Below are 14,381 nucleotides of genomic sequence, written 5' to 3'. Positions count from 1 at the left end.
CAGTCACCCCGGGGAAAGGGAGCGGCTGCTTGAGACTCTGTCCAGCACTCAGTCTGGTTTAAGCCCCGTGGCCTCTCGGGTCCTGGCCAGCCCTTGTGCCCATCACCACGTTGGGGGAGGAAGGCAGCTGGCAGAGGGCAAGCATGCATTGACCAGGCCTGGTAGTAGCCATGCTGGAAGCCCGGGTGAGGCTCGTCCCCATCAGGGCGCACTGAGAATGGGGAAATGCGAGAGTTGTCATCGCAGAAAGGAGCGGGTGCCAACCCAGAGAGGCAGCCGCTGTCCCTTCATCTGCTGGCGTCCCCAAGGACGCTGTTCAGTAAATGTCGCCCCTCTGGAGGGCTCCTGACCTTTCTCTGAAATGGAACTTCACCCCGGAGTGGAGCTCAGAGATGGGGAGCTTTTGTGATTGTGTGTGTGTGTGTGTGTGTGTGTGTGTGTGAAATATGCTTTCTTTTTTCGTCTTAGAACTTGTTTTGAGGACTGCGATTTCTGAATCTCTATTCTCTGAAACCCAGGCTTCTCCCACCCCCCAAATCCCAAACCTGGCCCAGCAGCCTGTGGGCATGAAAAGTGCTTCAATACAGTGGCCGGAGCAGGTTGAGGTGGCCTTCAGAGCTGCCCCCGATTAGATGTGGGACTACAGGCCCTGCCAAGCCACCAGGGTCGGCTCTTTTGCCTTCCCGAAAGGAGGTGGTGGTTTCCCCTCTGTGCTTATCCCAACCCAGACTTCCTCCACCTCCGGAAGCCCTGTCCGGCTCCTCTCTGCCCCTCACTCCCATATCCAGGCCACTGAGAAGTCCTGTCACCGCTGCCTTCAAAACAGACCCTGAACCTACCCTCGTCGCCCCCAGCACCCTCCCCACCAGGCTTGCCTGGGTCTCCCGCCGCAGCCAACTCTGCCCTCACCGGTAATGCTCACCTGGGCTGTCCAGTGAGTCTGCTTACCTGCAGATCAGAACATGTCGCCACCCCGCCAAAAAAGATAATTCTCCATCAGCTTCCCATTGCCCTGAGGGGCCATTCGAAACTACCGGATATGAGCCAGCCTCCGCCCAACTGTCTGGTATCTTTAGCCACCTTCTCCATCAGTTGCTGGGCTCCAGGCATAGGTCAACTGTGTTCCCACCCCAGGGCCTGATGGAAGGCACGTGAGGCCAGGTGCTGACTCCCCAAGTCCTGTAGACGCCTCCCGAGCACCTGTAATGCCCCAGCCTGAGGCTCTCTGAGCAGAGGGGACAGAGCCAACTGCAAGACCCTGACAGTGGAGGCCGAGTCTTCATGTGGGTGGGCTGTAGAGGTGGAGGACATCCCCCAGAGGCAGTTGCCTGCCTCAGGACTCCAGGACTCACGGGCCACTCCGCTTCCTGTCGCAGGCCTTCAGCTGAACCTCACCGCCTCCTGGGGGGACCTGCACTACCTGGGACTCACAGGCCTGGAGGTGGTGGGCAAACATGGCCAGGCCCTGCCCATCAGCCCACACCAGCTCGCTGCCTCCCCCCGAGACCTGAACGACCTCCCCGAGTACACCGACGATGCCCGGACCCTGGACAAGTAAGTGGCCATGAGCAGCTTCACCCTCTGGGACACCATGGTCCACAACGAGCTCAGACACAGCCCTCTGCCAGCACCTCCTAGCCACCCGGGGAGGTCTCTGTAGACTTCCCAGCTGGAAGGGAAAACTGAGACTCGGGTCAGGGATAGCACACCCAGCAGTGGTCAGCAGGACTCAAAACGGGTTCTGGCCCTTCCAGACCCATAGGTGTATTCCCTGTCCTGGTAAGCTAACTCGCACACCCGTCATCCCTCGTCACAGCTGGCTCTGCGTTTGGGTGTGGGTGGCTCCTGCCTGCGGCATCTTGGGGAATGGGACCTTTGTCTGTCCTCCTTGACGCTGGAGGTGCTCACTGCCCCGTGACTTCCCTTCCCTGGGGACTTGTCACACTTCCTAAGTCCAGAGTGGAGCCAGTACATTGGGGGTAAGCCTCCGATGTAGCAGGGGCCCACAGGGAGCCCATAGGGCTCAACGCCCCCTCCCAGGACAGCCGTGGAACCCCGGCTCTGCCTCCAGGTGTGGATGAGAATCTAGGCAAGTGAGAGGGCCGGGGGCTTGACTGCAGCTCTGCTCCTCGCAGGCTAACTGTTCTCTGAGAATAATAACAGTGATGGTAGGGTTTGACTCTGCTAAGCAGGGTGCAGGTGCGCCTCCATTTAAGCTTCACCCTACTTTAGGGGTGAGGAATCCCAAGTATCAAGAGATTAAAACCTGGCTGCAGGGGTCTCAGACTGGTTAAGCAACAGTCTAGATTTGCACGCACTCTGTGGGATCCGTGTACTGACTCCAAAGCTATACTGCCTTCACAGCCCCGGGTCCTTGATGAACAGAAGGGGACAGTGACTCCTAGGGCCGGAGGAAGAGGTGGGGATTGTCATAGTGCAGCCGGGCCTCCTGACCTGGCCCAGAACTACTGGAGTCCGTTCCCTTCTCGAAGGCCCTTACACCCCCCCACCTCCCCCCACCCCCACCCCCGACATCACTTGACCACCCATGCTAGCAGATCCGGCTCCTACACGCTGAGCCCTGGAGCCCAGTGGGCCCGGCTTCCGGCTGTAAAATTGATCAGCTGTGGGCCACCTCATTGCGAGTCCCACCCACTCAACACCCCTCACCCCAGATCAAGGAGCCCTGGTGGCTTAGCAGCTAAGCACTCGGCTGTCCACCGAGAGGTCAGCAGATCAAACCGTCTCCGTTCCGACGTGGAAACCCTACATGGAACAGAGCGAGACACGGCCCAGTCCTGTGCCATCCTCGCACCTGTGTTTCATATCATTGCTGCGGTCCGTCTCCCCAAGGGTCTTGCCCTTTCCCGCTGACCCTGTACTTTACCTACCATGATGCCTTTCTCCAGGGGCTGGTCCCTCTAGAGGACACGTCTAGATAGTCTGGGAGGCAAAGCCTCACCCTCTTACTCTCAAGAAACCTTTTGGCTGTGCTTCCTCCAAGATTCGATTGTTCTTCTGGCAACCCATTTCCTTGAGCACCACCGTCATTCCAAGACACCGGTACCTTTCAGTCATCTTTCATCCGTTCACATAGGATACCAGGCGGTGGAAAATACCGTGGCCTGGCGCAGGTGCACCTCAGCCCTCACAGGGACATCTGTGGTCTTTAACCCTTTTGAGAGGTCTTTCGGCAGGTTTGGTCCACGTTGTAATACCTTCGAGTCTTTTGACTTCCGTGAACTTGGACTGTAGCTACAAATCAAGTAGCGTTCTTGATGACCTCAGTCCTTTCTCCATTTGTCATAATGTTGTCTCTTGGCCCACGTGTTAGACCAGGTTGACTAGAGAAACAAATTCATTGACACTCATATATGTGTAAGAGAGCTTTATATCAAGAAGTAATTATGCACCAATAAAGCATCCCAGCCTAGTCCAGATCAAGTCCATAAGTTCAATATTAGCCCATATGTCCAATACTATCCCACGAATTACTCTTCAGACTCATGCAGCACATGCAATGATGCCAAATGCAGGAAGAGCACAGGCCAGCGGGTGGAAAGTCCTGTGGGTCCAGTGGCAGTGGAAGCATCTCAACGCTGGTGCGGGTCTGCACATGTCTCCTTCATCTCTGAGTGTCTCCTCAACAGGAAGGTGAAGCAGAGAGAGGGTGTGCCCTGCCTCCAGGGAGAGGCTGTAACCTGACTGACAGGCTAGACTCCACCCCTTCACTCTATTTATCAAGTTGACATGGAATTGTAACTATCACAGCCCAGTTGTCAGGAGTTTGGTTTTGTTTACATTGAGCTGCAATCGTCATCAGCAAGTGCTTCAAGTCCTCTTCACTTTCAGCAAGCAAGGCTGTGCCATCTACGTACAGTTGTTAACGAGCCTTCCTCCAATCCTGCTGCCAAATTTATCTCCACACAGCTCAGCTTCTCAGGCTATTTGCTCAGCACATGGACTGATAAGTATGGGGAACGCATAGAACCCTGACGCACACTGATCTTCCACCGTGTTGTGTCCCCTGGTTCTGTTGAACCACAGATCAGTGTCCACATGTGCACAAGTAAGTGTTACGGAATTCTCATCCTGTGCAGTGCGACCTGACTCTGTGGTGGTCCACATCACCACATGCCTTTGCACAGTCAAGGAAACATCTTTCTGGTGTTCTCTGCTTTCAGCCAGGCTCCTTCAGGCATCAGCAGTGATATCCCTCATTCCACATCCTCTTCTGAATCTGGCTTGGGTTTGTGACAACTCCCTGCCTGTGGACTGTGCCACCATGTTTCAATTATCTTCAGCAAAATTGTACTTGCAGGTAATAGTCAAGATTGATAGTTCCTGCATCCTGTTCGATCTCTTCCAGTTGGTTGACCAGGCAGCTGTCTTCCCAATGTCGTGGCATAGCATGCTTCTAGTGCTGCGTGGGGGTTTTGAGACATTGAAGTTGGTATTTCATCAGTCCCTGGAGCCGCTTGCTTGTTAATACCTTCATTGTAGCTTGCACTTCTTTCAGGGTCCTCGGTTTTCAGCACAAACTACCCCTTGGAATCGTTACCTGTTAACCACCTTCCCTTTTCTCTTTCCCATCTTTCTGATGCCCTTGCTTTCTGTGACGTTCTCACTGTCATCCCACACGCCTCTGGCCTGTGTTCATGAGTGTTCCCTGCATTCCGTCCATTCTTGATGGATTCAGGTGGGGTATAGCCCATGTTTTATTTTGCCTCTGCGGACCTGCTTCGGTTTTCCTCAGCTTCAACCTGAACTTGCTGTGAGTAATTGATGCTCTGTGCCCTGGTCACCGCCTGGCCTTGTTGGGCTGGTGATGTGGAGCTTCTCCAGCATCTCTTTCCACAGATGTATCGCCATCCATGTGGTTGGGAAAATAAGAAAGGTGTTTGCAACGTGAGTCCTTAGCCTTGCAAAGCCCTACCCTGCAGCTTCATTTCTATCACCGAGGCCCCATTTCCCAGTCATCGATCCTTCTTCCTGTTTCCAGCATTCACATTCCAGTCTCCAGTAATGATCCATGCACCCTGATTGCACGTTTCAGACCGAAGCTGGTAGAGATCCTCCGTTTGTTCGCCTCTGGCCTGAGTGGTGGTGCATCAAATTGAATGATACTCTGGGCAATGGATCTTCCTCGTAGGCATGTGGACATCAACCCATCACTGACAACACTGTACTTCATGATCGACCTTGAAATGGTCTTTCTGGTGATGAATGTGGCACTGTTCCTCTCGCGTTTGTCTTTCTGGCAGAGTACACCATGTGACTGTCTGATTAAAAGTGACTAGTGCCGGTCCACTTTAGCTCACTAATGCCTGGGAGATCGATCGATCCCTATGCGCTCCACGTCATCTTTGACAGCTCCCAACTGCCCGAGATTCGTGCTCTGTACAGTCCACGTTCTCGTTACTCATGGGCTCATTGTAAGTCATGCCCCATCAGCAGATGAAGGTCCCATCCACCTCATGATGGTGGACTTACGTAACTTTGAGGAACAGGGGAAAGATGAGACTTCCTACTCCCGTAAGGAGTTCCGAGCCTGGGACACCCATGGGGGCACTTCTGCCCTGTCCTCTTGGCTCGCGGTGAGCTGGCAGTGGCCCCATGGCAGGGAGTGAGGCTCTTTGGTTGTCTTGAGCACCTTCAGCCTTCGAGGCTCACGCTCTGGCCTTAGATCAGACTGTGTTCCACGGCTGTCCCTGAGACCCTGCAAGGTCAGCATTTCAAAACACCAGCTGCTCCTTGGGAGAAAGATGGGGCTTTCTACTCCCATAAGGAGTGGTGGTCTCAGAAACTCACAGGGAAGTTCTGCCTGGTCCTAGAGGGTCACTGTGAGCCCGCATCAGCTCGACGACAGTGAGTCTGGTTCTGTGGAAACCTTCTGTAATCCTAGGATAGCACACACCCCCACCCCCCTACCCCCGCTCTTTTTACCCCTTCATTTTCCCATGTAATTTTTGCTGAAGAAACCGGATTTTTTGGCCTGGGTCCAGCCCCGTGTTACTGTTTAACTTGTTCCTTACTTGCTCTCGTTGTCTGTAGATGCTTAGTTAGATCGATAACTCAGACTCACTGCCATCAAGGCGATGCCGACTCACAGCGACCCTACAGGGCAGGGTAGAACTGCCCCCTGGGAGTTTCTGAGGTGGTCACTCTTTAAGGGAGTAGAAAGCCAGGGCTATTTCATGAGGAGCACCCGGTGGTTCTGAACCACTGACCTTGTGATTGGCAGCTACAAGTGTAACCACTAAGTCACAAGGCTCCTCAGATCGACCATGGCCTAATAAGATTGAGGTTTGAGTGTTGAGGGAAGAGAACTTTATGGCTATTTCTGTGTATTTCCACCAGGGTGTATATAATGCCTAGTTGCTAAGTGATTTTTCTAAGAATTGATGCTCACTGCCTACTTCCATTAACTCATTAGGGCTCCGATATTCTGTTCCTAATATATATATATATATATATATTTACTTGCTGGAAATCCTTCAACAGAGAGAAAACTCATCTCAATTGTCTGGTTACCATAAGGTGCAGTTCAAACAAGAACGGCACATGCTCAGTGTGTGATTTGTCAGTTTTCACAGTAGCAGATTGGTTCTCCAGCACCCTCCAAAGTGTGCGTTTGCTTTTTAGTATCATTGATTTAGTATCATGGGTTTAAACATGCTGTGCTTGTTGGGAGGAAGCCTGCCTGGTAGTGTAGTAGTTACGTGTGAGACTGCTAACCTCAAGGGCAGCAGTTCGAAAGCACCAGCTACTTCCCAGGACTACCCTGTCCTGTAGATAGCTGTGGGGCAGCACTGACTCGATGGCAGTGAGTTTGGTTTGGTGCTTGTGAGTCTCAGTCCATTGGCATCGCCATCCTTCTTGATACCCAGGTTGCCCTTGGCTGGGCGCTGGGAACTTAAGCCACATGGACTCCTGAATCCGTGTGGAATCGTCCTCTCTGACATCTGAGGCCGCAGGGTGTTCCAGATGCACCCTGTGTCTGTCCTGACTTAGAGAAGGATCAGTCATCTCGCCAAAAAAATGCCGTGCTTTTTGTATGTTTGAATGGAAACCAATATTAGAGACTGTCACCTAGCCACTAGGGAGGCCCATTGCTAATGGGAAGTATCATTTAAATATTCCTGGGAATGGCCGTAGACACCCCCCTGCCCCCTGCCCCACCCACCTTCACTGCCAGCTGCAAACACTCCAGAAACGCTCCATTTTCCTACCCAGGCAACCGTTTCCTTTTCCTTTTTAGTGTTTGGTTGTGCTTTGGGTGAAGGTGTCCGGAGAGGATCAGTTTTCCGTCGACCATTCGTCCGCGTTCTGTTAGCCCTCATTGACGGCCGTCCCCACAGTCACATCCCTGATCCCACTTCCTCCCTGGGCTTCCTGTTCCCACTTCTCCTTCCTTCCCAGCCCTTCTAAGCTTGGTCCTCTGTGTGGGGCATGCTGTCCTCGTACTGCAAGTGGCTGATTACTCGTAAGGCCTGGGGACCTCCCTGGGGTTCTTATTCCCCTCATGGTCCCGGCTCTTGTTTGGCAGAATATTGAACGATGGGGGTGAGTTCATTTTCACACCCGAGCAGTGACACAGGCCCATGGTCTCCGAGGCTTCCCCCGTCTCTAGCAGACGGGACGGGTAGGCCTGGTCTCGCTGCTGATGTGGGTTCTGTTCTGTATTTGCTCCCGTTTACCGAGGACCCCTAATGCGGGCACCCTCTCGTTCTTCTGGTGCCAGGGTCTCAGAGACTGAGGTCTGCTGGATCCACAAGGCCGTGAAACGAGTGTTTCTAGGCATCAGTCCTCTTCCCTCGGCACGGGAAAAGACCACAAGATGTCCTGGGGGGATCATTTTCCTGTGCAGGGTGCCCCGTTTCTAAGACAGCGAGGCCTTTGCTGTGGGGAGGAAAAGAGAAGGTAGTCTGGTAGTAACAGTCAGCTTAGTGCCATGAACACCCAGGTTGCCTGGCTGAGGTTCTGCCCTGTGAAGACGGCATCCAGCGCAAGACACACTTCCATCAATCTCATCACAGCCTGGTGGAGAAAAAAGAAAAATTACCTCTGAGACTTATCCCCAATCCAAAACTTTAAAGTATAAATGTGTTTCTTTAAAATTTTATTTTCGAATCTAGGAAGTGCCACAGCACTCCCAGGTCAACACTGTAAGGTTCCCCGGAGTTTCAGGGGTCTGGTGTCGTTGGGAGGCTCTTGGAATTGAGGGGAAGAAGTGAGGGTTGATCAGGAGGCTGGCAGTTGGGTCCTTGTCCCTGGGGCAGGCCTCCCAGGGGCTTGGCCAGCCACATGGGCCAGAGCCGGCGAAGGACCTGGGGGCTGCGCAGGCGGGGCACCCAGCAGCGGCATGGTCTGGTCTGTGGACATTGGGAAGGCAAAGCCAGGCAGTCTGGAGCAAGGGACCCAAACCCCAGAAGGAAGAGTCTGCAAAAGGGACCAGGTGAGGCGTTCAGAACAGTGGGTGCTGGGGCACCCTGGTCATGGTGGGGGATTGCCCTGGGGTGCCCAGGCCAGACCAGCTCACTGCAGAACCACCTGCCCCCCCTACCTGTGCTGGTCCAGAACCAGGAGGTGCTCGGTTCCCCCTGCTCTGCTGCTCCAGGGGCTCCCGCCCTCCATCCTGAGACAGGAGGCATCCAATTTCATCCTAAAGGCAATTCAGCCATTTTACAGAAAGTCTAGAAAATAAGAGGAAAATATCCCTCTACCATTTCCACCCGCGATTCTGCAGGAAAAAGATGCAGCCGTCTGCTCCCACGAAGCGTTACAGCCTGGGAACCCTATCTAGGGTGACTGTGAGTCAAATGGACTCTCTGGCTGCAAGCTGCCCGGCGGACTCCTCACGGCCCTATCTGACGGGTAGAGCGAGCGCTTCCCAAGATTGCCGATCTGGATGGCAGTCAGAACCTCGCCTCTCTCCCCACAGAGCAGCTGGTGGTTTCAAACTGCTGTCCTTGCAGTTAGCAGCCGCGTGTGTAGCTCACTACACTGTCAGTGCCCCGTGGCTTTGGGCAGAGGGAATGTGTCCAGGTACCAGTTCCTCTGACATCTGGCCCTTGGCCCCACTGTCCAGCTGTATTGTCCTCATCCCTGTTGCCCTGAGCCCCGTTCCCTGTCTTTGGAGATTTTCTCGTCAGGCCCTGAGAGAACCCCTGCCCTGGGCGGCCACCCTGGAGAGTTACCCACTTTTTTTTTTATTTTTATTTTTTAACATTTTATTAGGGGCTCATACAACTGTTATCCCAATCCACCCACTTTTAAGTTGGCTGACATCTCCTGGGTGACTTGTGGTTGAAGAGGTTTTTCTGGCCCTGGGCTGCAGCCTGCCATGCACCGCCCAGGGCTTGGGGAACAGGGACATGCAAATGAGGTAAGTTGTAGCCTATGATGCAAATAAGTGTGGCCTACCAAGAGGGGATTGGTCAGTTCATGGTCTCTCCCCACCCCACCCCCAGGGGGAGGGGGCCGTACCTGGAAAGTGACCAGGCGTTGTGTACACAGTAGCCAACCTGGCAGAGGTTTTTGAGGGGGAAAGCAGCAACAGGAAGAAGCAGAGTGTGTGTGGAGGGGGTGGGGGTGGGGGGCAGGAACCCCCCACCGGAATTGTCACACTGAACAAGGACTATAATGCTGGAAGGCAGCGACTGCCCTGAAGGGGCCCAGTGGCAGGACCAGCAGCAACGGAGAATGGAGCCAAGAGGAGCCTGCCCTCAGAGTCAGGGGACTAAGTGGGGGGTGGGGGGGTCTTACCCAGCGGCAGGAAGTGAGAGAGCTGCCCAGCACTGAATAAGGGAATAAGGGAGATTTTTCCCCTCCTTGCTTCCTGATCGCGATCCCAAGTGGCACCCCGTTCCTTAATAAGCGCCTTTATTGTGTTGGGGAGTTGTGTGCGCTCATTGCAAAGGCTTGAAACCCAGCAGCAACGAGCAGAGTGCTGAGGGAGAGGCAGCCGCTGTCGGCCCTGGTAGAGAGGAGGGGGAGTAGAGGCCTGTCTGACATCTGCCTCACAAGAGCCAGCTCGGGAGTGGAGCCCCCTCCTCCTCCTCCAGGAGGCTAGGCAGGCTCTGGTGACATCACTGCCCCTCCTGCCAGGCGCCGCCCATGCTGCCCCATCACCCCTTTTAGGTTGCTGCCTGTCTGTCCTTTTTGCTGCCATAAGTAAAATGAATGTCTTTTTGTGCAGATTGCTTTTGTTTGCACACGGAAAGAATCTTCCTTAAAAGAATTCCAGAGATAGGACCATTGGGTTAAAAAGCAAACAAGCACACACACACACACCCCCAAACAAAACTCCCTGCTATTGATCGAGTGAGTGCCGATTCATAGGGACCCAAGAGGACAGGGCAGAACTGCCCTGTGAGTCTCCCAGACTGAGACTCGGCAGGAAGTGGAAAGTCCGGTCTTTCTCCCACAGAACGGCTGGTGGTTTCAAACTGCTGACCTTGCTGATTGAAGCCCAACTCTCAAGCACCCTACCACCCGGGCTCCTTACTGGGTTAAAGGATGACGCAGTCCCCTGGCGATTGCCGCCTCACACCTCCATGGCCATAAAAAGACCTAAGCGAAACCCGCTGCCCTGAGTGCATGCTGGCTCCCAGTGACCCTGCAGGGCAGGGTGGACCGGCCCCTGCTGGTTTCCAAGGCTGCGACCACTCCATCTCTTTTCAGCAGAGCAGCGGGGGGGAGGGGGAGTTTTGAACCGCTGACCTTTCAACAAATGTGCTGCCGGGGCACCTATTTAAGGGCACAGACTCGTGTCTATTTTTTCCGTTATTTTTTTCTTACCCAGCTTCACCTGAGGGTGGGCCCCGCTGTTTTCGTCAGTCACACCTGCCCTTAGCGGGCCTCCCCGGCAGGGCTGGCACCAAGGGCTTGGGAGGAGAGATGGTTGGGACCTGGCCACCTGCGGGCGCTCTCACGGTGCCACCACCTCCCTGTTGCTCGCAGGCTGATCGACGGCGTGAACATCACGACAGAGGACGAGCACATGTGGCTGATCCCCTTCTCCCCGGGACTGGACCACCTGGTCACGGTGCACTTGGACCAGGCCGAGAGCATCACGGGCCTGCGCTTCTGGAACTACAACAAGTCCCCCGAGGACACCTACCGAGGGGTGAGCAGGGACACACAGGCCAGCTCCGCCTTCCGCCAGAATACCACCCTAGGGGCCCTTCCGGATGGAGCTGCTGGTGATGGCCTGGGAGAGCATCCTGCTGTCCCTGTCCACTTCTGCCAACAGCAGAGGCAGGCGGAGCGCCCAGGGTCGCCCCTGTGTGTGTGTGTATGGGGGAGGGGGCGGACACAGAGCCTTGTTTCTCCTGGGGCAGTGAGGGGGTGTGTGGCAGGCTCAGTCCCCGCCTGGAAGGCAGGCTATGCCCCTGTGAGGGCTTCTGAGAGCCAGGCCCTGTGCTGAGGGCTTCGAAGACATTTGTAGGACCCTCTGCTCAGAATCTGCGGGGCAAATATAATTCACCCCGGGTTCCAGGCTCAGAACGGTTCTAGGGTCACTATGCAGCTCTGCCTGACCCAGAGTCTCCTGCTGCTGCAGGGTGGGAACAGGCAGGGTGCCTGTGGCTTGGCAGTGGTAGACCATGGAGATGCACGTCGGGAGCTCGCCATTCCCACGGGCTCCTGCTCTTGAGCAGCTGGAAGTCGGCGAAGGAGGGTTGTTCCCTCTGGAGAGAAGGGATGCCAGGAGCCCTTGTAGGAGGGCAGCTCTGCTGGGGCCTGACCCTTGCCAGCTCTGTGTCTTTGTTGGGATGTCCTCCATCCACAAACCCAGGGGGGTGCTTCCAGTGGTCTCGCCGGGTCATGGGGCCGGGGCCTGGCCCCCAGTCCTGAGTGCACACTGGGCGCCCTGCATCTGCTCTGCCACAGAGCGCTGCCCACAAGCCCTCTGCCCACAGTGCCAAGCGTGGCCGACCACGCCCCCAGCATGGCTTGTCTGACACACGGTTCACAAACCCTCCAGAGCCACCCGGGCCTTCAGAGGGAGCTCAGTCAGCGTAAAGTCAGCTACATTGACATAGATAATACTCCTCTGCCTTAAGACGTGCCCGTGAGCTTCAGATTCCCTTGAGCAAAGCTGTCTTTCGGGCTGAGCTTCAGCGGCCTGAGTATGTGGCCCAGGCTCCCTACTTCACAGGGCCAGGTGGGCAGGGGGACACGAGGCAGACAGGAGCTGGCATGGGACCTGAAAGGGTGTCCCTGAGGGCCATGGGACAGACATGATAGGCACTTGCCCCAGGTCACCTTGGGCCCCTGGTTGTGGTTAGCGGCAGGACCCTGGGCTCGAGGGGTAGGTGGGGTAGGGAGCGGCTTCATACCCCTTCTTTCTTCCACTTGGTCCTCAGGCAAATGGCTTCGCTGCTTTGAACCCTGCTTCCCTAACCACTCGGGGGCATCCACCCCCTGGGGAATGGATAAGGGCAGGGTGCTTCCTGCAGGGCTCTGGAGGGAGCGGCAGTGCTTCCTGGGCTTCTGCATTTCCTCTGTGGGGCTTCATTCCCAGTCCCCCAGGGGACTCTTCCTGACAGCCCCCCCCCAACCCCACCAAGTTCAACAAAAGAGAACCCTGGTTCCACAGTGAGAACCCCAGTGGTTGCTGTGACCAGTTCCCGGTGCCTCAGGCCCCTGCATCTGCTGACGCCACAGGACCTTGGCCCAGTCCCGTCTGTCCCCAAACGTGCGGGCCAGAGGGCATGTGCTGTGGCTTCGTGGCAGGAGCTCCTCCCTTGTGTGTCCCTGCTGGCTGCCTGGCACCTGGCAGGGAGAAGGAATAGCCCTGGAGAGTGGAGCCCAGCCAGGTGGCCCTGGCCTGTTCCTCAGGCTCAGCAGCCCCTGCAGGGAGCACCCCTGCATGCCCCATACTGGCTCGGCTTCCTCATGCCCGGCGTCCCGTGTTTGCAGGCCAAAATCGTCCACGTGTCCCTGGATGGCTTGTGTGTGTCCCCCCCAGAGGGCTTCCTCATCCGGAAGGGCCCAGGAAACTGCCACTTTGATTTTGCTCAAGAACTCCTCTTTGTGGACCACCTGCTGCCCCGACCGCTGCCCCCACCAGCCAGGAGGTGAGTGGGCAGCTGTGTGTGTGTGTGTGTGTGCATGTGTGCAGTCCACCTGATGGGTTTTGAAGTGTTGATCAAAGCCACCGCCTTCTAACTGGACCGTGTTTTAAAGCTCGGCAAGCTGCTCTGGAAGGCCATGCGATGCAATGCGCCTGCTCTGTCGAGGCTGCCCGGGCTTCTCACTGTCTGGCTGCCTCCGGCTCGAAATGTTCCACTGAGCTTCCCGCTGGGAAGAAAGGCCAAGCCGCCTCGCTTCCACAAAGGCCCGCTGGCTGACCGTGGAAGGGCCTGCCTTCACTGGCTTCTATGTTCTCGGTTTAAAAGGCGTCAAAGAGAAAAATAGAGGCTAAGGTTTCATGGATTCCCTGGGATTTCCATGGCCCCAGCCTCTGCAGCAGTCGGTTCATAACAATTTGTAAATGCCACGTTATGTTTACTCATCGAAACCCCTGATGGCCCCTGTTGCCAGAGGCCACGCTCTCAAAAGAAAACGAGCTTCCCCACCGGAGCATCGGTTCCGCCCTGGACGCTGGACATAGGCACTGAATTATAACCTTGCCCCTGACATGGAAGGCAGGCCTTGCTGGAGGGGGGCTGCCTGAGAAGCCCCGTTGGAGGATCTTGGAGAGCCAGGGCCCCCTCCCGAGTGCCTGCCAATTCAGGGTGCTTTGGGCCTTCCAATACCTTCCAGAACCTCCTGACAGCCTTAGCGGGAGGGGGCTGCCCGGCCCATTCCACAGACCTGGAGATGGTGTAACCTGCTGGTGATGCCACTTGCTCAGGACACAAAGCCAAGGCTTCAAGTCCCTCTGCTCCCACAACCTTGCCCTTCCCCGTGTTCATCTGGCGACCCTCAGGGGGGGCAAGCTGGTTGTGCCCCAAGGCTTTGCTCCGGCTGCTCCAGCAGGCCTCTCCTGACAAGTCCCAGTCACTACCCGGCCCCAGCCCGAGCCTCGAACAACTGCAGAGAGCAGCCAAGTCTGTGCAGAGGCCAGTGACTGAGAAGGCCCTGCATCCGAGCAACCTCTAGCTGAATGCCTGGGCCGCCTCCTACCAGCTGGGTGACCTTGGGCAGGTGCCTTCCCCCTCTGGGCACCCTCCTCCCCATCTGTCACTGGAGTGCTGGCAGGAGCCGCTTCCCATGGTGGTCTGGAGACACGAGGGCCCCTGTGGGCACAGCTAAAGGCAGTGGTGCCTGGCTGGCAGAGGGAGCCTTGTCTGGGCGGCATTGGCTCCCACGGTCCCTCCAGAACAGGGGGCTCAGCTGCCCTGCAGCCCCCCTGGGTCACTAAGGTGCCA

The 14,381-nt window shown here is 55.9% G+C and overlaps 1 protein-coding gene across 1 annotated transcript in view; it reads left to right on the top strand.

Annotated features, from left to right (window-relative positions):
* The window catches only part of KATNIP (katanin interacting protein), a 183,927-nt gene that overhangs the window by 159,695 nt on the left and 9,851 nt on the right, over positions 1–14,381 (top strand). The window contains exons 18-21 of the mRNA XM_045284933.1: positions 1,377–1,554; positions 10,966–11,131; positions 12,928–13,085; positions 13,990–14,060. Coding sequence (XP_045140868.1) covers positions 1,377–1,554; positions 10,966–11,131; positions 12,928–13,085; positions 13,990–14,060 — 573 coding nt within the window. The remainder of the gene's footprint in view (positions 1–1,376; positions 1,555–10,965; positions 11,132–12,927; positions 13,086–13,989; positions 14,061–14,381) is intronic.

This window comes from Echinops telfairi, unplaced genomic scaffold, assembly GCF_000313985.2.
Source record: "Echinops telfairi isolate 266 unplaced genomic scaffold, ASM31398v2 ScPeMD7_5;HRSCAF=22, whole genome shotgun sequence".
NCBI lineage: Eukaryota > Metazoa > Chordata > Mammalia > Afrosoricida > Tenrecidae > Echinops > Echinops telfairi.
This window is presented reverse-complemented; position numbering and strand designations above follow the sequence as displayed.